We start from the raw sequence: 26454 nt of genomic DNA on the forward strand, positions 1-26454 counted from the left end.
CCGCTGATCGGTGATGACGTACTATCCCGTCGGCGGTCATACGGGCCCACCCCACCTCGACGGGATAGTACGTCTGATGTCAGGAAGGGGTTAACACAGGTGTGGGTGTTGATGAGGACAGGGCTGGCGATCAATCAGTCATGATTAAGTAAGAATGACATCACTGGACACTTTAAAAGGAGGCTGGTGCTTGGTATCATTGTTTCTCTTCAGTTAACCATGGTTATCTCTAAAGAAACACGTGCAGCCATCTTTGCACAAAAATGGCCTAACAGGGAAGAGTATCGCAGCTACAAAGATTGCACCTCAGTCAACAATCTATCGCATCATCAAGAACATCAAGGAGAGAGCTTCCATTGTTGTCAAAAAGGCTACAGGGCGCCCAAGAAAGACCAGCAAGCGCCAGGACCGTATCTTAAAACTGTTTCAGCTGCGGGATCGGACTACCAGCAGTGCCAAGCTTGCTCAGGAATGGCAGCAGGCTGGTGTGAGTGCTTCTGCACGCACTGTGAGGTGGAGACTCTTTGAGCAAGGCCTGGTTTCAAGGAGGGCAGCAAAGAAGCCACTTCTCTCCAGAAAAAACATCAGGGACCCACTGATATTCTGCAAAAGGTACAGGGAGTGGACTGCTGAGGACTGGGGCAAAGTAATTTTCTCTGATGAATCCCCTTTTCGATTGTTTGGGACATCTGGAAAACAGCTTATTCGGAGAAGAAGAGGTGAGCACTACCACCAGTCTTGTCTCATGCCAACTGTAAAGCATCCTGAAACCATTCATGTGTGGGGTTGCTTCTCAGCCAAGGGAATCGGTTCACTCACAGTCTTGCCTAAAAACACAGCCATGAATAAAGAATGATACCAGAATGTCCTCCAAGAGCAACTTCTCCCAACCGTCCAAGAGCAGTTTGGCGCCCAACAATGCCTTTTCCAGCATGATGGAGCACCTTGCCATAAAGCAAAGGTGATAACTAAATGGCTCATGGAACAAAACATAGAGCTTTTGGGTCCATGGCCTGGAAACTCCGCAGATCTTAATCCCATTGAGAACTTGTGGTCAATCATCAAGAGACAGGTGGACAAACAAAAGCCAACAAATTCTGGCAAAATACAAGCATTGATTAGGCAAGAATGGACTGCTATCAGTCAGGATTTGGTCCAGAAGTTGATTGAGAGCATGCCAGGGAGAATTGCAGAGGTCTTGAAGAAGAAGGGTCAACACTGCAAATATTGACTTGCTGCATTAACTCATTCTAACTGTCAATATAACCTATTGGTACTCATAATATGATTGCAATTATATTTCTGTATGTGATATAAACATCAGACAAACACTAATAAAAAGCAGAGGGCAGTAGATCATGTGAAAATATAAATTTGGTGTCATTCTCAAAACTTTTGGCCATGACTGTATGTTTGATTTTCTTTAATTTTCTTTAATTGTTTTATTTTGAATGCAGCATTACATGATCACCCAATTTCTTACATTATGGCTGGTCCGAACAATGAAAGCAGTTGTTACCATCCACCTTTTGTGTCTTCCCTTTTTTCCTCATAGATTGTAAGCTTGCGAACAGGGCCCTCATTCCTCATGGTATCTGTTTTCATCTATGTGTTTATTGTTATGCTGTAATGTCCATTGTCTGTACAAGTCCCCTCTAAAATTTAAAGTGCTGCGGAATATGTTGGCGTTATAGAAATACAATTATTATTATTTATTATTAAGGGGGGTGATTTGAACTTTTATATTTTTTTAAAAAACCTTTCTTTTAATTTTGGCATCCTCCAATAACCTTCAAGGGAGACTAGAAGCTGCTATAACTTGATTGGCTCTGCTAAATACAGGTGATGATCAGATCATCTGTATGTTGCAGAATTGCTCACTTTCCTGTATCACTTGCAATGAGCGCTGACCACTGGGCGGAGCTCATAGCAATCTGGCAGTGACAACCATAAAGGTCTGCTGGAGACCTCTGGTGTCATGTGACACGGGTGCCAATGGGTGGGATTTCCAGCACGCTTGCCGGAAGCGCATGTTAAATGCCGCTGTCAGAGTTTGATAGCAGCATTTAACTAGTTGATAGCCGCAGGTGGATCGTGATTCCACCCACGGCTGTTAGAAGCACATCTCAGCTGTTCAAAACAGCTGACATGTGCCGGAAAAGATGTTGGCTCAGTGCCGGAGCCCACATCAAAGGGAGAGAGTCCAACATTGGCATACTATTACACTGGATATCGGAAAGTTGTTAATGACTAGGACAAATTTTTAAAATGTGACCAGTGTCAGTTCATGTAGTGATAACTCTCGACACTTTAATAGATCCCTGTGATTCTGAGATAATTTTTTCATGTCATATTTTACTTCGCGTGACTAGTAAATTTTTGTTTATATCATTTGCATACATTTATGAAAATATCAAAAATTTTACACAAAATTAGAAAATTTTGCAATTGCAAAAGCCTTGGTTTCAGGATTTTTGTTTAGTATCAAAAAAGCACTGAGAGGTTAAAAAAATGTCCTCTTTGTAGTGTGTGAAAACTAAAAATGCTTTTGCTGAAGTGCTGCTGTTGAGTTATATCTAAGATCAATCCATTCACAGTCACACTGAGTGAATTTAGAGTTACAGCACTTCCATATATCACTCAAATCTTTAAATTACTAATCACAAACTTTAGACTATTTTTCAAAAAATAAAAGGCTACCGCCACCCCTTTCTAATCTGTATCAGCAATGAACAAGTACACACAATCAGATTAGGCCTTTTTCTATCCTTAAGTGATATGAATTGTGTGCACTGGCCTCCTATCCCTACCCTGGAAAAGCCTATAAGGGCACTGGTTGGCCAGCCCCCATCTTATATATTGGCTGTAATAATCCATATTGATTGACTGGGCTAAACCATGGGATGTGGTTGCTGCAGGTCATTTTGAGAATGCCCATATGGCCATGCTTGATGTCATGAGCCCACTCACTGAATCTTCAACACCGTTTGAAATGGTGCTGAACGTTTATTTTTACTTTTGAATCACAAAGTGTTCAAATCAGAAAAGGCTTGTGAATTTCTGGAAATTCTATTCCAAATTGATCATTTGGAGATCTATCCACTCATCTCTAGCTAGCACGGTTTCTTTTCACTGTGTTCCTGCGTTCAAATTCACGCCAATAAACTAGAGGAAATGCAGTGGTGCATTGAGGCAATTAAATTTAGATTGTGATCATCAATGGGGATGGTGAGTTAAAACAATGCCTGTAAAGTGCTGTGAAAAGTGTTGGTGCTATATAACAAGCATAATAAATAGTAAACTAGTGTTTTTCCACTATTGAATGATGGAAAACTGGTAGTATCAGCATACATAGTGTATCATATATGCTATAGAGCTTTAGTGTGAAGTATATTTAACATTTTTCAGAAATGTTCTGTTCGATACTACCGAACTGTCCATATTTGACATTCTGATTGATCACTTATATATTTTTTTCATTTGTCTCTACATGCATATAAAAATAAATTAAACATTGCTTTGTTTTTTTTGGCAGATCTTTTGGCCTCCTTTAAGGGATTTATTTGTTCCTGTTTTCCTGAATTGTTGGCTGGCAAAACATGCCTTAGAGAATATGATTGTAAGTTTTATATATGAGACATTATAGTCTTCTATTTATCTGAAATAATACCACTAATACAATTTTTTAAATGAAATGTAATAAACAGATCTAGAAAGCAAAATAACACAGCAATAATAATAATACAATGCATAAATGGGATAAAGGAAGTAAAGTGCTGTAATATAAACATTATAAAGTCTACTGTTGGTTCATCTGTCCAGGTTTATGCACTGGAATAAAAAACCAAATGAAGAAAAAAGATACAATTCTACAAGGAAAGTAGAGACATACTTATATTATGATGTAAAAGGCTAAAGTTAAAAAAAAATAAAGTATTGTGACAAAGTCACTGGTAAAGGACTGGAGGAGAGATATATTTCACTTTGCCTAATGGTGTTAGTAATATAAAACCCAGAGTTTTTCTTCAGCACACTAAGTGTTGTGGGGGTTAAGCTAAGTAGCATAATGGGCTGCCATTTATGTGGACATATAAAACCTACAAGAGAAAAAATGAGCAAAAATCCTGCTGTAACTAAGTAAATAAAAAGCAAAAAGTGCATTTAAATAACACAGAGTTTTTAGTAATACTGTTTTTGATCACAAATAGCACAAAAGCCATCCCACCACAACAAGGTAACTCTGATCGGGACGGTCCTACACTGTCTAACATTAAAACCTTACCATGTGTCAATGTTGATCTCAGTGTGAATAAGGGCAGACAAACGGACCGATTCCAGCCAGTGATACACCAGTCTGGGAAAGCCTTATATACAATCTCTAGCTCAGAAACAGGGAGACCACATCCCAGCTTGCACAGAATGCAACAATACAAAGGAAAAAACACAAAAATTGAGCTTCACTTGAGTTGGTACACATGCAGCACATAAGCGCACGTTCACGTAGGTCATAAAACGTATAAAACCTACAAGAGACAAAATGAGCAAAAACCCTGCTGTAACTAAGTAAATAAAAGCAAAAAGTGCATTTAAATAACACAGAGTTTTTAGTAATACTGTTTTTGATCAAAAATAGCACAAAAGCCATCCCACCATGACAAGGTAACTCTGATCAGGATGGTCCTACACTGACTAATATTAAAACCTGCACCATCCTCACCCTGTGTAAACCGGTAACCGCTGACCTGATCTGGTCCTATAATTACAAGAAGTTGTGCATAGAATCAGATTAATATCATGTTGATTCTGGTATAATTATTGTTTTCTGGCATATTTCAGAATGATCTTCACCGAGCAATACAAAGAACACAGTCTGCAATGTTTAATCAAGTTTTAATTTTAATATCAACTCTGTTATGTCTCATCTTTACTTGGTAAGTCAATTACTGGCTTTATTGATAACATGTATCATATGTAATTGTACATATTTGTGCCCAGAACACTTATTAAAATGCACAGTAATATTTCTACATTGGTGGAGCCATTAATAGATGCAGAGAAGAATTAATTTTGTTTCTTAATAAACAGAAGGATAATAAAATAATAGCTGTTATTGTATAACCAAATTACAGAAAAAGGACATAAATTAAAAATCACAGAAAAAAGTAGCCATACTTAGCAATACTTGGTCACATTATTAAAGTCCTTCATGATGCACCTGACCAGGTTCATTAGTATTACAAATATACATGGTTACTGCTAGTTTAAGTTGCTAGTCAAACAGATAAGTGTAACACACAGCTTACATTCTTTTGGTCACACCCGTACTTTTTGATCATGCTTGTTTCCCAGCACTATTATTATTATTTATTTATATAGCACCATTGATTCCATGGTGCTGTACATGAGAAGGGGTTACATACAAATTACAGATATCACTTACAGTAAGCAAACTAACAATTACAGACTGATACAGAGGGGCGAGGACCCTGCCCTTGTGGGCTTACATTCTACAGGATGGTGGGGAAGGAGACAGTAGGTCGAGGGTTGCAGGAGCTCTGGTGTTGGTGAGGTGGTAGCTCTGGAAGTGGTGAGGAAGCAGCGGGGTCAGTGCAGGCTGTAGGCTTTCCTGAAGAGGTGGGTTTTGAGGTTCCATCTGAAGGATCCTAATGTGGTTGATAGTCGGACGTGTTGGGGCAAAGAATTCCAGAGGATGGGGGATATTCGGGAGAAGTCTTGGAGGCGGTTGGGTGAGGAGCGAATAAGTGTGGAGGAGAGAAGGAGGTCTTTGGAGGACCGGAAATTACATGAGGGAAGATATCAGGAGATTAGTTCAGAGATATATGGAGGAGACAGGTTATGGATGGCTTTGTAGGTTAGTATTAGTAATTTGAACTGGATACGCTGAGGGAATGGGAGCCAGTGAAGAGATTTGCAGAGGGGGGAAGTGGAGAAGTAGCGAGGAGAGAGATGAATTACTCGGGCAGCAGAGTTAAGGATGGACTGGAGTGGTGCAAGGGTGTTAGCAGGTAGGCCACAGAAAAGGATGTTTGCAGTTGTCAAGGCGGGAGATGATGAGGGCATGCACAAGCATTTTAATAGATTGATGGTTGAAGAAAGGACAGATTCTGGAGATTTTTTTGAGCTGAGGCGATAGGAGGTGGAAAGAGCTTGGATGTGTGGTTTGAAGGACAAGGCAGAGTCAAGGGTTACTCCGAGGCAGCGGACTTCCGGTACAGGGGAAAGCGTGATGTCGTTAATTGCAATAGATAGGTCAGGTAAGGAAGATCTGTGAGATGGAGGAAAGATGATGAGTTCAGATTTGTCCACATTGAGTTTGAGGAAGCGATAGGAGAAGAAGGAGGATACGGCTGATAGCCACTCCTGGATTCTGGACAGCAGAGAGGTGATGTCTGGGCCAGAGAGGTAGATCTATAAAAATACACCCCTAAGGACAGACCACAAAATTCCTCACACCAACATTTCCCAGAAATATGAAAAAATACTGTATATGAGGTCTTTTATAATGAGGGTCTGCTGCATCCCACAGTGCATTAGTAATGTGACCAGATATTGGAAAGTATGGTTGTTTTTATGTGACGATTAATGTCCTTTTGATGTGATTTTTTTTCTTTTAGTATAGGGACTGTTCTGACAATGTGGAACTTTGTGGTGGGTTGTGTGCTTCCTTATTTTGGCCAAAGGATTACCTAAAATCTACTCTATTTTTTTAGTCTTGGCAGGATGCACCCAGTATTGTTGTGAGAAATTGAGTTACCGTATCTGTCCTTGTGGGGTGTACTTATAGAGTACTAATAGTATGGGCATTATCAATAGGCTGTAATATGGCAGGGTGCACTACATGTATCTGTGAGAATGGCGCCTTATTCAAACCTTATCCATAAGAAAGAGAAAAAAAATATTCAGGAATTCTCCTATCAGATATCAGAGGATACATGGTGCTTAGGAGACCTCAGGAGAGTCAATCCCACACAGAAGGTTACAAAGTGGGACGAGATCCAGCACACATTAATGGATAAAATCAATGTTAATTCTAAAGTTGCTGAAAACATCTCAATAAGTGCATTTTATATAAAAAGATTAGGTGGGAGGTCTTGCCATTGACTGACCTGGGTTGGAGTAATAGTATTGCAACCACTAGGGGCAGCACCGGCAGGTAACATGGTCAGGGATAGCAAAGGAGTTGATACACAGGAGCAGCAATGTAGTTTAAAGGAGCAGCACATAGTGTAGTGAAGGACAGCCAAGAGTCAGTACACATGAGCAGCAATTTAATTGTAGAATGAAAGATCAGGTGAAAGGAAGATTGACTAGAGGCTGGTAGCTCAATAATCTCAAAAGGAAAGAAGGGCAATGCCAGGTTTAAATAGGGTGTTCAATTAGGATGAAGCCAGTCAGGAACTCAGGGTGGAGACAATCAGGAACAACACAGGTACAAGTATTTGGGTTAGCACATATCTGTCCAGTGAGCTGAATAGCTCTGAAGGAAGAGCTGCCACCTGGAGCGCAAGAGCTGCTGGGTTTGAATCCTGACAGGTCTATTAGACATGGGAGCTTTTATGTGTTTTGTACCTTTGAAATCCCTTGTTCTCAGTCATAACAGTTATAGGCTTATCCATGTGTATTTGTAATACTAACAACCATCATGTATGATAATTGTGTGAATATTTATGCAGCATTATTCTGCATTTGTGCTGCCTCCACCTTTTATCATGGGGCCTGCAGCATCATGCAGTGTAATATTAATGTGACCAGGTATTAGTAAGTGTTGCTGCTTTTTCTGTAATTATTAATAAAGATGCTTGAACCTGAATGGTAAACTTTGCTCTCTTTACTGAACTCCTAGTGTCCTTGCATGAATCCAGAGCATGGACTTTACCTGGAAGTCTATGTTACTGTTTGGGTTCAGCAGCCCAAACAATGCTTGTTGAAAGGCTGCAGCTCAGCCAATGAGCATGCTTTTCCTGTTTGGACACTTCCCATCACACCCATGTCAAATATTGGCATGGCTGTGATTGGCCGGTGGTAAAACATGTACAAAATGCTTAAATTTGGCAAAAAAGACATGGGGTCTCATCTATTCTTGATAACCAGCACAGGTAATGCTGAAAGCCTGGGCTGTAGCACTCAGCTGTCAGCTTTATCTTGGCTGGTTATCAAAAACAGAGATGTCCCCATGCAGTGGGAAGAGCTAGGCTAAGAGCCAGAATTGAAGTACAGAAATTGAGCCCGAAAATATGACTAATCAACAAACTAGGGACCATATAGGTCACTCATCTTTCATGCTAGCCCTGAGCATTTACACTTTACTACATTTTAATTGTCCTCCATATTGTACAAACATATTATTATTCAGTTTAAACACTTTTTTGCGCTAATATACAGTGGGTATTGAAAGTATTCAGACCCCTTTAAATAGTTCACTCTTTGTTTCCTTACAGCCATTTGGTAAATTCAAAAATGTTAATTTTTTACATTATTGTACACTGTGCACCCCATCTTGACTGAAAAAAAACAAAAATGTAGAAATTTGAGCTAGTACAGTCATGAGTCTTCTTGGGAATGATGCAACATTTTTATCACATCTGGATTTGGGGACCCTCTGCCATTCTTCCTTGCAGATACAGTTCCTGTTGTGAGTTCTGCTCTTGGGTTCACTCCGGTGGTTGTTGGTGGTAGTGCAGTTGTCCCTGGGGTGCAGTCCTCGACAGGTGTCCCTGCTGATTGCAGTTCTGACTGAGGTATTTAAGGTTGCAGGATTCATTAGTCCTTGCCAGTTGTCCATTGTTCTTGGAGGTTATGGATCTCAGTCTGGTTCCCCCTGCTCTGCTGCCAAATCAGCAAAGATAAGTGTCTGGGTTTTGTTTCTTCAGCACACATGCTGTGTGCTTTACAAATCAGTGCTATTCATTGTTTTTTCTTGTCCAGCTTAGACTGTGTCAGGATTTTTTCAGTCAAGTTGGATTCTCAGGAGATGCAGATATACGTTCCATGTCTTTAGTTAGATTGTGGAATTTTTGTATTATCTGCTGTGGATATTTTCAGGGTTTTAATACTGACCACTTAGCATTCTGTCCTATCCTTTCCTATTTAGCTAGAGTGGCCTCTTTTGCTAAATCCTGTTTTCTGCCTGCGTGTGTCTTCCCTCTAATACTCACAGTCAATATTTGTGGGGGGCTGCCTATCCTTTGGGGTTCTGCTCTGAGGCAAGATAGGATTCCCATTTCCATCCATAGGGGTATTTAGTCCTCAGGTTGTGTCGAGGTGTCTAGGATTGTGGCGTTGTCCTCAAAGCAGATGCCTGAGCCAATGCAGTGTGATAGGATTCTGTCTAAAACGGAACAACAAGGATTCAGACATCAGAATAGGTTGTGTTTTTATTGTGGCGATGCTTCTCATGTAATTTCAGTCTGCCCTAAGCGTACCAAGAGGATCGCTAGTTCATTTACCATCAGTACTGTACAACCTAAATTTCTGTTATCTGTGTCCTTGATTTGCTCATTGTCATCATTTTCGGTCATGGCGTTTGTGGATTCAGGCGCCGCTTTGAACTTAATGGACTTTGAGTTTGCCAGGCGTTGTGGTTTTCCCTTGCAGTCCTTGCAGAACCCTATTCCTTTAAGGGGCATTGATGCTACACCTTTGGCTAAAAATAAGCCTCAGTTTTGGACACAGGTGACCATGTGCATGGCGCCAGCCCATCAGGAAGAGTGTCGATTTCTGGTGTTGCATAATTTGCATGATGCTATCGTGCTGGGTTTTCCGTGGTTGCAGGTACATAATCCTGCGTTGGATTGGAAGTCTATGTCTGTGACTAGTTGGGGTTGTCAGGGGGTTCATAATGACGTTCCTTTAATGTCAATCTCCTCTTCTGAAATTCCAGAGTTTTTGTCTGATTTTCAGGATGTATTCGATGAGCCCAAGTCCAGTTCCCTTCCACTGCATAGGGACTGTGATTGTGCTATTGACTTGATTCCAGGCTGTAAGTTTCCTAAGGGCCGACTTTTCAACCTGTCTGTGCCTGAACATACCGCTATGTGGAGCTATGTTAAGGAGTCTTTGGAGAAAGGGCATATTCGGCCATCTTCTTCACCATTGGGAGCGGGATTTTTTTTTGTTGCTAAGAAGGATGGCTCCTTGAGACCCTGTATTGATTATCTCCTCTTGAATAAGATCACGGTCAAGTTTCAATACCCTTTACCTCTGCTTTCCGATTTGTTTGCTAGGATTAAGGGGGCTAATTGGTTTACTAAGATTGACCTTCAGAGGGCATATAATCTTGTTCGTATTAAGCAGGGTGATGAATGGAAAACTGCGTTTAATATGCCCGAAGGCCATTTTGAATATCTTGTGATGCCATTCGGACTCTCTAATGCGCCATCTGTTTTTCAGTCCTTCATGCATGATATCTTCCGGACTTATCTTGACAAATTCTTGATTATATATTTGGATGACATTTTGATTTTTTCTGATGATTGGGAGTCTCATGTGAAGCAGGTCAGGATGGTATTTCAGATCCTTCGTGGTAATGCTTTGTTTGTGAAGGGGTCTAAGTGTCTCTTTGGAGTGCAGAAGGTTTCTTTTTTGGGCTTCATTTTTTCTCCCTCATCTATAGAGATGGATCCGGTTAAGGTTCAGGCCATTCATGATTGGATTCAACCCACATCCGTGAAGAGCCTTCAGAAATTTTTGGGCTTTGCTAATTTTCATCGCCGTTTCATTGTTAACTTCTCCAGCGTGGTTAAACCCTTGACCGATTTGACGAAGAAGGGTGCTGATGTGGCGAATTGGTCCTCTGCGGCTGTCTCTGCTTTCAGGAGCTTAAACGCCGATTTACTTCTGCCCCGGTGTTGCGTCAACCGGATGTTTCTCTTCCGTTTCAGGTTGAGGTTGACGCTTCTGAGATTGGCGCAGGGGCCGTTTTGTATCAGAGGGATCCTGTTGGTTCCTTGATGAAACCGTGTGCCTTCTTTTCCCGTAAGTTTTCGCCTGCTGAGCGCAATTATGATGTCGGCAATCGGGAATTGTTGGCTATGAAGTGGGCGTTTGAGGAGTGGCGACATTGGCTTGAGAGAGCTAAGCACCGTATTGTGGTCTTGACCGATCATAAAAATCTGATTCACCTCGAGTCTGCCAAAAGGCTGAATCCTAGACAGGCTCGATGGTCCCTGTTTTTCTCCTGTTTTGATTTTGTGGTCTTGTATCTTCCGGGTTCTAAGAATATTAAGGCTGATGCCCTCTCTAGGAGTTTTTTGCCTGATTCTCCTTAGGTCCTTGAACCGGTCGGCATTCTGAAAGAAGGGGTGGTTCTTTCTGCCATTTCCCCTGACTTACGACGGGTTCTTCAGGAATTTCAGGCTGACAAACCTGACCACTGTCCAGTGGGGAAACTGTTTGTTCCTGACAGATGGACTAGTAGAGTGATTTCTGAGGTTCATTGTTCTGTGTTGGCTGACCATCCTGGTCTTTTTGGTACTAGAGATTTGGTTGGTAGGTCTTTTTGGTGGCCTTCTTTGTCACGTGATGTGTGTTCTTTTGTGCAGTCCTGTGGGACCTGTGCGTGGGCCAAGCCTTGTTGTTCCCATGCTAGTGGGTTGCTTTTGCCATTGCCGGTCCCTGAGAGGCCCTGGACGCATATTTCTATGGATTTTATTTCTGATCTTCCGGTTTCCCAGAGGATGTCGGTTATCTGGGTGGTTTGTGACCGGTTCTCTAAGATGGTTCATTTGGTGCCTTTGCCTAAATTGCCTTCTTCTTCAGATTTGGTTCCATTGTTTTTTCAGCATGTAGTCCGTCTGCATGGTACTCCGGAGAATATTGTGTCCGACAGAGGTTACCAGTTTGTTTCTAGGTTATGGCGGGCCTTTTGTGCTAAGCTGGGCATTGATTTGTCTTTTTCTTCCGCATTTCATCCTCAGACAAATGGCCAAACCGAGCGAACTAATCAGACCTTGGAGACTTATTTGAGATGCTTTGTGTCTGCAGATTATGATGATTGGGTGGCTTTCTTGCCATTGGCCGAGTTCGCCCTTAATAATCGGGCTAGTTCGGCTACTTTGGTTTCGCCCTTCTTTTGTAATTTTGGTTTTCATCCTCATTTTCTTCAGGGCAGGTTGAGCCTTCTGACTGTCCTGGTGTGGATTTGGTGGTTGACAGGTTGTAGCAGATTTGGGCTCATGTGGTGGACAATTTGGTGTTGTCTCAGGAGGAGGCTCGACGTTTTGCTAACCGTCGTCGGTGTGTTGGTTCCCGGCTTCGGGTTGGGGATCTGGTCTGGTTGTCTTCCCGTCATGTTCCTATGAAGGTTTCTTCCCCTAAGTTTAAGCCTCGGTTTATTGGTCCTTATAGGATTTCTGGGATTATTAATCCGGTGTCTTTTCGATTGGCGCTTCCGGCCTCTTTTGCTATCCATAATGTCTTCCATAGATCTTTATTGCGGAAATATGTGGTGCCCGTTGTTCCCTCTGTTGATCCTCCGGCCCCTGTGTTGGTTGATGGGGAGTTGGAGTATGTGGTTGAGAAGATATTGGATTCTTGCTTTTCGAGGCGGAGGCTTCAGTACCTTGTTAAATGGAAGGGTTATGGCCAGGAGGATAATTCTTGGGTTTTTGCCTCTGATGTCCATGCTGCTGATTTGGTTCGTGCCTTTCATCTGGCTCGTCCTGATTGGCCTGGGGGCTCTGGTGAGGGTTCGGTGACCCCTCCTCAAGGGTGGGGTACTGTTGTGAATTCTGCTCTTGGGTTCCCTCCGGTGGTTGTTGGTGGTAGTGCAGTTGTCCCTGGGTTGCAGTCCTGGACAGGTGTCCCTGCTGATTGCAGTTCTGACTGGGGTATTTAAGGTTGCAGGATTCATTAGTCCTTGCCAGTTGTCCATTGTTCTTGGAGGTTATGGATCTCAGTCTGGTTCCCCCTGCTCTGCTGCCAAATCAGCAAAGATAAGTGTCTGGGTTTTGTTTCTTCAGCACACATGCTGTGTGCTTTACAAATCAGTGCTATTCATTGTTTTTTCTTGTCCAGCTTAGGGTATGTGCACACGTCCGGATTTCTTGCAGAAATTTCCTGAAGAAAACCGGAAATTTTCTGCAAGAAATCCGCATTTTTTTTTTGCGTTTTTTTTCCGTTTTTTTCGCTTTTTTTAGCATTTTGCAAGCGTAATTAGCTTGCAGAATGCTAAAGTTTTCCATCGCTTGGAAAACTGACTGACAAGTTGGTCACACTTGTCAAACATAGTGTTTGACAAGTGTGACCAACTTTTTACTATAGATGCTGCTAGATATATATATATATATATATATATATATAGATGCTAGTAAAAGATAGAATGTTTAAAAATAATAAAAAAAAGAAAAAAATGGTTATACTCACCCTCTGCAGACAGCCAATCTCCTCAGCGGCGTCCGTTCCTATAGATGCCGGTGTGGTTCAGGACCTTCGATGATGTCGCGGCTTGTGATTGGTCGCGTGAGTCACATGAGCGGTCATGCGACCAATCACAAGGCAGCGACGTCATCACAGGTCCTGAACCACACCATCTATAGAAATGGAGAAGAAAGCATGCACCGGAGAGGTGGGAACACTTCGGGGGCCATCAGAGGGTGAGTACAGGACTATTTTTTATTTTAATTATTTTTTTTACCAATTATATGGTGCTCAGTCCGTGGAGGAGAGTCTCCTCTCCTCCACCCTGGGTACCAACCGCACATAATCTGCTTACTCCCCACATGGTGGGCACAGCCCCGTGCGGGAAGTAAGCTTATCAATGGGCTCCTAGGTGTGCGGAATCCCCGCAATTCCGCATTTTTAATGAACATGTTGCTTTTTTTTCCACGATGCGATTTTTTTGCGGAAAAAATCGCAACATTTGCACAAAAAAATGCGGAATACCCTGTAAATAATGGGAGGCATATGTAAGCATTTTTTTTGCGTTTTTATCACGTTTTTATAGCGAAAAAACACGAAAAAAAAAATGCGAAAAATCCTGAACGTGTGCACATGGCCTTAGACTGTGTCAGGATTTTTTCAGTCAAGTTGGATTCTCAGGAGATGCAGATATACGTTCTATGTCTTTAGTTAGATTGTGGAATTTTTGTATTATCTGCTGTGGATATTTTCAGGGTTTTAATACTGACCGCTTAGCATTCTGTCCTATCCTTTCCTATTTAGCTAGAGTGGCCTCTTTTGCTAAATCCTGTTTTCTGCCTGCGTGTGTCTTCCCTCTAATACTCACAGTCAATATTTGTGGGGGGCTGCCTATCCTTTGGGGTTCTGCTCTGAGGCAAGATAAGGCGCCAGTCTCAAAGATACATGTAGTGCACCACACGAGAGTCAACCACCCTGGAGACTTCAAATTCTAGGTTACCATCCACCAAGACTGGAGGTGGCATAGGCGCCGCATCCACAGAACCCACCACCTTCTTAAGAAGAGACCTGTGGAACACGTTGTGTATTTCATACACCGTAGGGAGCTCCAGTCGGTACGCTACTGGGTTAATGACGGCGGTGACCCTAATTGGACCAATAAACCGTGGACCCAATTTAAGGGATGGTATCTTGAGTCTTATGTTTTTTGTGGATAACCACACCCAGTCATCCACACTCAGGTCCGGACCTGGCACACGCCTACTGTCAGCCACACGTTTGTACCTAGCACCCACACTCAACAGGCGCTGTTTCACTCTCCTCCAGACTGATGACAATTGTGTTCCTAACTGGTCTTCCTCCGGAACGCCGGAAGAGCTTCTCTGACTCAACGTACAAAACTGAGGATGTAGCCCGTAAACACAAAAAAACGGAGACTCCCCAGACGACTCCTGGTGGTGATTATTGATGGCAAACTCAGCCAAAGGAAGAAAGGTAGACCACTCCTCCTGGTTATCAGAGACAAAGCAGCGCAAGTACTGCTCAAAATTTTGGTTCATACGCTCGGTCTGACCATTTGACTGGGGATGAAACGCAGACGAATGAGACAACTTGATCCCCAGCCGTGAGCAAAATGCTTTCCAAAATTTTGCTTCAAACTGAGTACCCCTATCTGACACGACGTCAGACAGAACTCCATGAAGCCTGACCACCTCCTGCACAAACACCTGAGCAAGAGTCTTAGTGTTAGGTAAAGAAGGCAAAGACACAAAGTGCGACATTTTTGAAAACCGATCCACAATCACCAAAATGACCGTGTTCCCAGCTGAGGGAGGCAAATCAGTGATGAAATCCATGGAAATTTCCATCCATGGCTTACTAGGTACCTCCAGAGGAAGTAGTGTGCCAACAGGACGGGAGCGGGGCGTCTTCGCCCTAGCGCACGTGGTGCAAGCTGACACATATGAGACCACGTCCTGTTGGATTTTGGGCCAGCAAAACCGACGTGACACCAACCTCAAAGTACCTCTAACCCCTGGGTGGCCAGCCAGGACAGTATCATGATGCTCCGCCAACACCTTTAGGTGGAGATGAAGCGGTACAAAAGATTTGTTGATGGGAAGCTCAGATGGTACCTCCTCCTGAGCCTCGGAAATCTCAGCCTCAAACTCGGTAGTGAGGGCTGAAACCACAACACCCTTTTGGAGAATGGGTACTGGGTCTTCCTGAGGTTCTCCCCCCGGAAAACACCTGGACAGAGCATCCACCTTAGTGTTTTTAGACCCTGGTCTGTAAGTGACAACAAAGTTGAACCGCGTGAAAAACAATGCCCAGCGAGCCTGCCTGGGAGACAGACGCTTGGCAGACTCCAAATACAGCAGATTCTTATGGTCGGTAATAACAGTGACCTGATGTACCGACCCTTCCAAAAAGTGTCGCCATTCCTCAAAGGCCAACTTAATAGCCAACAACTCCCTGTTGCCGATATCATAGTTACGTTAAGCGGACGACAGTTTTTTTGAGAAATAGGCACACGGATGCAAACCACTCAAGGATGAGCCTTGAGATAGTACCGCCCCCACACCAACCTCAGACGCATCGACTTCCACGACAAAGGGTTTAGATACATCTGGCTGCACAAGAATGGGGGCTGAAACAAAACTGTTCTTGAGAAATTCAAATGCGCGAACAGCAGCCTCAGGCCAAACGGAGAAATTGGTACCCTTTTTAGTCATGTCAGTTAGCGGTTTAGCAATGATGGAAAAATCCTTGATAAATTTCCTATAGTAGTTAGGAAACCCAAGGAACCGCTGAAGTGCTTTCAGGTTATCAGGACGTTCCCAATGCAGCACCGCTTGCACCTTAGCGGCGTCCATTTTAAAACCAGAAGCAGACACAATATAACCCAAGAAAGGCAACTCTTGAACAGAAAATACACATTTCTCAAGTTTAGCATACAGCTTATTCTCTCTGAGAAGCTGTAACACCTGCCTGACATGATCTAAATGAGCATCACGGTCGCAAGAATATATGAGGATGTCATCTAGGTACACGATAACGAATTTCCCCAAAACATGCGAGAACACATCATTGATGAAATGTTGGAACACTGCAGGTGCGTTAGTTAACCCAAAAGGCATCACCAAATTTTCAAAATGACCCTCAGGGGTATTAAAAGCCGTCTTCCACTCATCACCTTGACGGACTCTTATGAGGTTGTACGCCCCCCTGAGGTCAAGCTTGGCAAACCACTTAGCACCTGCCACCTGGTTGAACAAGTCAGGTATCAGTGGCATAGGGTATGGATCACGAACCGTAATCTGGTTCACCTCCCTGAAATCCAAACACGGGCGTAATCCGCCATCGTTCTTCACGAAGAAGAACCCTGCTGCCACCGGCGAGGATGACGGCCTGATGTGCCCTTTGCTCAAACTTTCAGAAATGTAATCCTTGAGCGCTTGTCTCTCCTGACCGGAGATGTTGAACATCCTTGCTTTAGGCAACTTGGCCCCTGGTTTAAATCTGATAGAACAGTCATAGGAGCGGTGTGGCTGCAACTCTGAACAACCCTTCTCAGAGAACACATCCGCATAATCCTGAAGTGACTCAGGAACGCTTGAAGTCACAGTGGACACACATGTGGCCAGGCAATTCTCCTGACAGAAATCACTCTACTGGATTATGTCCTGAGTTTTCCAGTCAATCACCGGGTTGTGTGTAGACAACCATGGAAAACCCAGAACCCGATGTTTACCCTGGTTACCAGTGAAGACATCGCTGGATTGGTGTCACACACACAGATTCAGCGATGTCAGCGGGAGATCCAGCGACGAAATAAAGTTCTGGACTTTCAGCAACGACCAGCGATCTCACAGCGGGATCCTGATCGCTGCTGCGTGTCAAACACAACGATATCGCTAGCCAGGACGCTGCAACGTCACGGATCGCTATCGTTATCATTGTAAAGTCGCTTAGTGTGAAGGTACCTTTAGGCTGCAGTGGTGATTGGTCACATTCCTGAGTCGGGGATCATTGAGTGAACTTCTTACTATGGATTTATGGCCAACGGGTGAGGATTAATTTTATTTGTATGGTAATAAATGGGTAAAAGAGGGTAATTGTCAGAACTGATTTTTACAATTAAGGGAATTTTCTCTCTGTGTGTGTTTATTACTTTTGAATAGAGGGTTAATAATGGGGGGGTGTAACTGATGCATCTCCGCTACTATCAGCACGGTGGCTCACGGTGGATCCTGGGTTCAAATCCCAATAAGGACAATATCTGCAAGGAGTTTGTATGTTCTTACCATGTTTGTGTTGGTTTCCTCTGGGCACTCCAGTTTCCCCCTCATTCCAAAGACATACTGAATTTAGATTGTGATCCCCACTGGGGAAAGCAATGATAATGTATGTAAACTGCTGCAAAATGTGATTGCGCTATAAGAAAAATATAATAAATACTAATCCTTGGGCTTGAAATCAGCTGACACCAACCCCACAACTATTATACCACTTGCTAAGGGGTAAGCTAGAGCTAAGTGTCAGAATTAATGCATCTAATGGATTCTCCATTTTAGGGCAGCTAAGGGCTGGTGTTATTAGTCAGGGAGGGTGCCAATATCCATGACCCCTTCCCAGCCTAGTAATATCAGCCCTCTATTGTCTGCTTAGCCTTTGATTGCTATTAAAAATAGGGGGAACCCACTTCATTTTCTTATGGATACACCCATTTTAATAACTGGTAAAGGCTACATAAACAGCTGTGAGCTGATATAAATAGCTTGGGAAGCTCCATGTTTATTGCCCTCTTCCCAGAATAATAACACCAGCCCCCTGCAGTCTGTTTTCCCTCAGGTGGGTAATAAAAATAAGGGGGATCCCACGCCTTTTTTTTCTTTTATTTATTTATTAGCTAAATAGAGATACAGTAAGATACACACGCATTCCAGTAAATGTATATCTCACTGACATATTTCTTACTATGAATTTGGATTTTTTTAAGCTTTCAATTACATCCTATGTAACTTGCTCAAAAAAACTGAGTAACATACTTTGTAAAAATTCCCAAGCTCCATTGCTCTATTGCATATGTTGCTTTTGGAGCACATTATGTGAAATCTCTGCTTGTAGTGCAACTGGGCATTTCTTCAGAGTGTTCTTTGAGTAGGTGCGTTTTCACTCCTCCCTCCCAGATACTGCCAATCACAGCTAGGCTGTGCCTGAGACTGCTAGGTGAACTGCTGAACTATGGTTGGCAGAGTCAAGAAGGGAGAGGTGAAACACACACCCCAAAAAAGACCCTAAATAAACCCCCAGTTGCACTACAAAGCAGAGATTTCACATGCTGTACTTCAAAAGCAATACATGTGAATATCTGTGCAATGCAGCAATGCAGTGCAAAATGACAAAAAGTGGCCGAATCTGGGGAGCTCAGGAATTATTACAAAGTGTTTAACTCAATTTTTTTTGAGCAAGTGACAGGTCTTTTTTAACTAATTTTGAAGCAAGCAATATACAGTGCAATAGAGGTTTTAGAAGGAAAACAATGAAATATTTTTAATGAAAGCAAATTAAGATTTTGTTTCACCAAAAAGTAAGCATTTAAGTAAGAAAAAGGATTATCCTAAATATTCACAATCTCTTACTAAAGTTGTAGCAAGTTGCCCTTGCTATCAATACTCTGGTATTTGCTCTCCTTTCACAATCATGTGGAAGCTCAATCTCTGTGATTTTCTGCCTGGTGTTGAAATACTGGCCCAGAGATCTTGAGATAATAAGGCTGAAGCATTTTACTGGAAGCATGTGTGATTTCTGTAAATGACTGCTAATCCTCTGCTTTGCTTTGTACAAAATCCAAAGTTTAACTTTATATAAACAGATGTAATCTATGCTCCTATTTACATTGTCAGGACAGAGGATTTGCATTGGAACTAATACAGGTGTTTTCTTTACCTTTTTAACTAGGATTCTGATAAATTTCAATGTCACTTTTAATGCAATGCTAGCCAGATTTTTTCCAGACTGTGCTATCTGTAAAGGTACCTTCACACTAAACGATATCGCTAGCGATCCGTGACATTGCAGCGTCCTGGCTAGCGATATCGTTTTAGTTTGACACGCAGCAGGGATCAGGATCCTGCTATGATGTCGCTGGTCGTTGAATAAAGTTCAGAACTTTATTTGGTCGTCAGATCGGCGTTTATCGTCAGGTTTGACTGGTGTCAGCGATGAGAGCTGTTGGTTTTGCCTTCACATACTATCATCGAGGCAACACATCTAGTCGGAATGTGGTGAGAAGAATGTGCACACATACTTGCAGTCACCATGACAGCTGAACTCTGGATACCACCAAAGGAGAATCCTAGTAGCATGCATTGCACACACTGTGAGGATTCAGATGTCTGCAGGCACATAGAGTGACTGCCCCATAATGCACAGGACCGGAAATTACGCGTATGCGCGTCACACCAGGAATAAACACCACACAGATTTCAAACGTCAGGAGCGCGCTTGGAATTTGAGCAAAGGAGGACATGAATGCCCAGAGCTTGGTGGGCCCCTAAGCACTCCAGGCCCCATCGCATCTGCGACCCCTGGGACCTCGGTAGTTATGCCCCTGCCCATATGCAGTGTGCATTAGTTGCAAGCCCAGGACATTACTCTACTACAGTATTGCAGTGCTGCTCTCATTTTAGACTTTGACACATTTTTGTGGCCTCCAACACCCACAATCTGCCCATATGGAGTGCCTGATCTGCTCTGTGCTTAACAGGATCCAGTGATAATATAGAGGAGAAATGCTGCAAAGGAGCAGCAGATTCTATTTGTGAATCAATAGTCAACAAGCTGGGGTCATTGCTTTTCCTAATACCTATAGGAGTACATGGGACAAGTTACTTACATGCATGGCCACCCCTCCTTTTCATTATCTTCTCTAATTAGTCAGGCAAGTTCAGCTAGGGTCTGATGATCCGAAGATTGGACATACACAAACGTCCAAAAAGTAAGGACTATGTCTATGCTGTCAATAACTAGGGGGACAATGCACTTTTGAATAATAACTTGTTCATCCAGTCCCTACTAGTCAATCAAAGGTCAGCAAGGTGGGGGCATGTCTCTGACTTCCTAAAAATAATCTACATAGGGATATCATCTGAAACTGAGTCAGGCATTTTATAAAGATGTAACAGGAGACCGGAGAGCATGGACAGTGGCAGGATCATTCATGAGGTTGGAACCACATATGTTGACCATGATGGGTCAAAATTTCAATTTTGATGAATGGTATGAAAACTGTTGAAGGATAGAGCACAAATAATGTCTTATCTGAGAAGGTTAAAAGGTTGTCAGGATCACACTCAGTCGGAGCAGCCTTTGGAAGTGGGGAATCACCAGAAATAATACACAAGACACGTCTTGTATAGTGTATCACTGGGAAGTCTCTGAAGCACGCCCGCCTTCAATGTGCTATCCCTTCTTTATATAGTTGTATCGGTAGGTTCAGTGGTTATACAAGTTTTGCATGTTTAAACAAAGAGACAAAACAGGAAAGAAAGAAAAAAACAGTTTCGTGGGCGGCAGTTTCACAACAAACAGTACAAAGGCAATTCCACAGACAAGAAAAACAGGATTTCATACTATAGCTAAAATGTCCTTGAATGGACAGGTCAATATTTATCACAAATTCTTTTTTGTGGTTCATTGAGGTAACCATTTTTGTTCTGCTCTTCACAATCCCCCCTTTGACATATTCCATTCAAAACCTTGTCATATAGACGATCATTTTAGTCATTCTTTTTGTGATATTACAACAAAAAAAAAAAAAAAACTTTATATTCTCGCATCCATTACACAAAATTTATTTGTGCATACCGAGATACCCTTGAGTACAACCTTGAATAATACATATATAATTACAATAACCATAACTGTATGTATTAGGCTTTGCATAATCCCGGTAACCCACCCACCGATCCCTCTGAACCAATTGGCCGGGTTAAGAAAAGAAAAGGTATCTGACCACCAGCTATCCTTATTTTGGTCATTGTCTTTGTCATACTGATCCCTGAGTCGTTGTACGTCTTCTAATTTAAATCTCATACTCATAGTACTATTTGGGTCTATATAATGACAGCAGGTGGGTCCGATGATTTGACACATACCCCCTTGTGAGGCAGTTAGGTAATCCAATACCAGGGTATGTTGGTTAGTGACTATTATAAGCTGATTCTGTACAGCTATACTAGTATTTAATATGTCCAATATATCCCAAATCTGGTCATCTAGATAATCCGTGGCTCTAACTAATTTATCCCACATCTGTGTTAACATTATTAACATCAATATCATGAGTCTTATACTGCTTTTTTGCAATGGCTTGCATGTGTCCATGATGCCTTTCCTTCAAGCTTGACTGCTGTTGGAGTTGTTAACAGGACTTGGAAAGGTCCGTCAAATCTTGGTTCCAGAGTCTTTCTGGTGTGTCTTTTCACGTAGACTTGATCACCAGGTTCCAACTTGTGGCCTCCTTCGAGATTTTCTGGATCTGGAAGGGAAGCAAAAACTTGCGAATGCACTTTAGTTAAACGTTTTTGTAATTCTTGTACATAAGCAGTTAAAGTCTCAGTATTCAACATCAGTTGTTGTGGAAAATAACAACCCAAATTTGCTGCTCTACCAAAAAGAATCTCATGTGGTGACAGCTTAGCCTTCCCCCTTGGGGCGTTTCGGATGGAATACAGGGCAAGTGGTAGACACTCGGTCCAAGGCTTTCCTGTTTCTGCCATGGCCTTCTGGATTTTTAATTTTATTGTTCCATTTAATCTTTCCACTTTACCTGAACTCTGTGGGTGATACGGAGTGTGAAACTGGTTTTCTACTCCCAACATTTTCATAACATTCTGGAATATTTCCCCAGTAAAATGGGTACCCCTATCTGACTCGATCACCTCAGGCATGCCGTAACGGGGTATCAGTTCATGTGCTATTTTAATGGCAGTAGTTTTTGCTGAGGCTTTACGAACTGGATAAGCCTCTGGCCACCCTGAGAACATGTCCACACACACAAGCACATATTCGTATCCATTGTACCTAGGAAGTTGGATGTAGTCGATCTGGAGTCTTTGAAAGGGATACAGTGGTCTTACATGATGCTTGGTTGGGGTTTTAATGGTCTGACCTGGATTGTGTGCCAGGCATATAGCGCATGCAGCACACATGTTCCGAGCAAAATTACCAAAGCCTGGAGCCAACCACCTTTCTTTTACCTTGAGCGTCATACCATTTGCCGACACATGCGTGGGTAGGTGGAGGTCACTTGCCACTGCGGGGTACCAGGCTCTGGGTAAACACAACAAAGTTCCTTTTTTCCATAATCCTTGCTGATCTTCTGCCCCTTTTTTCTGCCACTGCCCTCGTTCTTCGTCGTCTACCTGTTTCTGAGCTTCCTTCAATCTCTCCTCATCATCTTCAGAGCTATCTAGTGTGTGGGCATGATGTAAGGGTTTACGTGCTGCCTGTTTTGCTGCCTTGTCGGCTTTATCGTTACCCCTGGCTTCCTCGGTGTCGAGTCTCACATGTGCAGCTACCTTTATCACCGCTATCTCTTTAGTTTCTTGTGCTGTCTCCAGAATCTGTCTAATGAGGGAGGCATGTTTAACAGGTTGGCCTGAAGCAGTCATATAACCTCTGGCTCTCCATATTACGCCAAAATCGAAAATAATGCCATGTGCATATCTAGAATCAGTGTATATGTTTGCTGTCTGATCTTTGGCTATTTTTAGAGCTTCAACCAATGCCGTAAGTTCTGCTTCTTGTGCAGACTGATTAGCAGGGAGAGGTTCTGCTTTCAGCACTTCATGCTGAGTTACTACCGCATAACCTGTATGAAATTGTCCATTCATATCTGCATATCTACTGCCATCTATGAAAAGTTCAAATGTAGCATTACAGAGTGGCTTGTCACGTACATTACATAAGCCCTGAGTCTCTTGTTCCATTAATTGTACACAATCATGCATTGACTTTGATGGGTCAAAGGAGTTGGAGAGTGCAGTTTCCTCAGGTATGGTACCCCCCTCAGACTCTAAAGGGAGCAAAGACGCGAGATTAAGAGTCTGAATCCTGGCAAAGGAAATGTTGGGCGGCAGTAGTAGGGAACATTGGAGACGGAGGTGTCTGGCCATTGAAATAGTGAAGAAATATGTTTAGGTTGGACCTGGTTAAGAATGCCATGTACATCATGAGTTGTCTGAACTAGAAGTGGGTGATCAAGAACAATCTCAGAAGCTTTATCTAATAACAGTGAAATTGCGGCTACTACTCTTACACAAGAAGGTGCGGCTCTAGCTACAGGGTCAGGATGAGCTGATATGTATGCCACCAGTCTCTGTTTGTTTCCATGTTTTTGTGTGAGCACCCCTGTGGCATGTGAGGATATCTCAGCTGCCATCAATTGAAAAGGTTTAGTGTAGTCTGGGAGTCCCAAAGCCGGAGCTGATACCAGTGCTGTTTTCAAAGAGGAAAATGACTGTTTAGCCTCTTCACTGAGTGAATATGGTGTGTTGGCAATACAGTCATATAAAGGCTGCATGAGTTGACTTGCATGTATGATCCACTGTCTACAGTGTGAAACAATACCTAGGAAAGCACGCAGCTGTTTGTGATTCCTGGGTTCAAGCATGTTACGTATGGCTTCCGTACGTTGAGGTGTGAGGTGTCTGATGCCCTGTGATATGCAGTGACCTAAAAACACGACTGTTTGTTGACAAGCCTGGAGTTTCTGTCTATTTACTTTACAGCCTTCTTGCGCTAGGAAAATTAAGAAATTAACAGTTGAGGTAACTGCCGTCTGCTCATCAGGGCAACAAATAAGTAAGTCATCTACATACTGTAGAATGACTACTCCTGGTTCTGGGATGAAATTTTTTAGCACGGTCTGCATTGCTTCAGAGTACAAAGTTGGTGAGTGTACCATACCTTGTGGCAATCTTGTCCATGCTAATTGTTTACCCTTGAATGTAAAGGCAAACAAATGCCAACAGTTCTTATGTAGTGGCACAGAAAAAAATGCGTTTGATAAGTCAATTACCGTAAAATATGCAGCAGTGCTGGGAATTTGAGACAGTAAGGTATGAGGATTCGGTACCACAGGGGTGACCGGTGCCAAAACCTTATTGTTTTCCCGTAAGTCGTGCACCATGCGATATTTCACCATAGTTTCTTTGGAGGACACTTTCTTTTTAACAGGATATAAGGGTGTATTGGCGGGTGACCTGATTTCTACCAAAACACCTTGTAACACATAATCCTGAATTTGTTGAGAAATCGCCTGTTCTTGCTGGGCGCTGATGGGGTATTGCCTAAGCTGAGGTAAAATGGTTCCCGGAGCAGTTTCTAACAGTATAGGAGCTACTGATAAAAATCCTACATCAGTGTCTCCTTTTGCCCATAGGCTGTCAGGAACCCGAGACAAGTCAATTTTTGGTTGTTGAGTGTAAATTTCGGGAAAATCCTCCATTGCCTGTATTCTAACATATGGTTCCAGAGTTTCTGCATCTTCAGGGATGGTCAGCATAACTGTGCCATCTTCTCTAAAATGGATGTTTGCATGCATTTTACTTAAGACATCAGTACCCAACAAGCAGGTAGGTGCACCTTTAGCAAATAAAAATTTGGATACAAAAGTTTTAGGGCCAAAGCTCACATTTAAAGGTTTTGTAAAGGGCAACGCCTGAATTTTACCATCATACCCTTCTGCATATGTAACCTTTGAGGATATATTGTCAGGATATGGTAAAAAGTCCTGATTTAAAATGGAGGATGTTGCTCCCGTATCTATCAGAAAAGGTACATTTTTACCCTCAACCTCAACTTGTATTATTGGTCTTCTAGAAGGAAGAGAGACCTGCATAACTTTCAGTCATTCTGAGCTGTCTGTTTGATCAGGCACTGGGTTATTTATCCTATTTTTGGGTACAAAAGTTCCTGAATCTATATCTGCTTTTCTCTTCCTACATTCCCTTTGGAAATGTCCTGGCTTCTTACAGTAATGACAAGTAAACTTTTGATTAGCAGAGCCAGTATTAGCCTGTGCAATTCTTACTGGCTTAGAATTTTCTCTTAAGTCCATTTCTATCCCTACAGCTTTCTGTCTAGCCAGGTGTGGGTCTTCCAAGGTTCTCCAATCAGGGGTTGCGGCCTTAAGCTTTTCCTTCACTTTTGGAGACAATCCATCTATAAAGGTTTTTGTAACTAACCTCATCATTCCTGGAGCGTTTAGATCCATGCCTTCATCTCTGAAATTATTTTCTACACTTAGATAATATTCGTCTACTGATTGTCCAGATTTCTGAGCCACCACTCCCGTTGTTCCTCTCTGCCTCTGTCTCTCCCTCATGAAAACCATTAAGTGATCTACAAATTGCGTACCTGATTCTATAGTTTGTAAGGCACCATCTCCTGCTTGGGGCCTATGTACCTGTAGATTTGCTAATAGCTCCTGGAAGAGTCCAGGAGTCATTTTCATTCTACATAATTCTTCTCCATCTGCCCAAACTCCTGCGTGAGTCTGCATAATTTGCTGTATATATTGTGCAAATCTAACTGGACACTGGGTGGGATCTGGTGCGTTATGCAAGAGAGACATGCCTTCAGCGGGGGACCAAGGGAAATATTGTTGAGTTTGGTGGTATCTAGTTCCCATTACTCCGTCAGCACCAGGTTCCCTAAAGGGTCTTGGTACTACCCTAACAGGGGCAAGTACAGTGCCATGTCTAGATGTACCACAGGCTAGGCAATCATTTCTCCAGTCTGGATTTTGTTGTCCACAGTGCGGACATACCCATCCTCCTGGTCCGGCTAAACTTTGAGGTGGTGTTTGGAGAAAAGATGGGGCATGTGGGTTAAGGTATGGGGGTGGGGTATTTTTAGATTCCACATTTTGTTTTTCTCCACAGCCTGCGGGTCTAATACACCACTTTTTACTCTGTTGATTATATGTCCATCCCTCATTTTCTGCTACCCTAGAGACATCAATCAATGCTTGGATCTGATCTATCCATTTCTTGTCTCTGATTA

General features: G+C 42.6%; 1 protein-coding gene across 2 annotated transcripts in view; it reads left to right on the plus strand.

Annotated features, from left to right (window-relative positions):
- KCNT2 (potassium sodium-activated channel subfamily T member 2) overlaps window positions 1–26454 on the plus strand; it is a 1359842-nt gene that overhangs the window by 580334 nt on the left and 753054 nt on the right. For both annotated transcript variants that reach the window (XM_077277827.1, XM_077277828.1), the window contains exons 7-8: window positions 3536–3619; window positions 4837–4931. In XM_077277827.1, coding sequence (XP_077133942.1) covers window positions 3536–3619; window positions 4837–4931 — 179 coding nt within the window. The remainder of the gene's footprint in view (window positions 1–3535; window positions 3620–4836; window positions 4932–26454) is intronic.

Source organism: Ranitomeya variabilis, chromosome 8 (assembly GCF_051348905.1).
Source record: "Ranitomeya variabilis isolate aRanVar5 chromosome 8, aRanVar5.hap1, whole genome shotgun sequence".
Lineage (NCBI taxonomy): Eukaryota > Metazoa > Chordata > Amphibia > Anura > Dendrobatidae > Ranitomeya > Ranitomeya variabilis.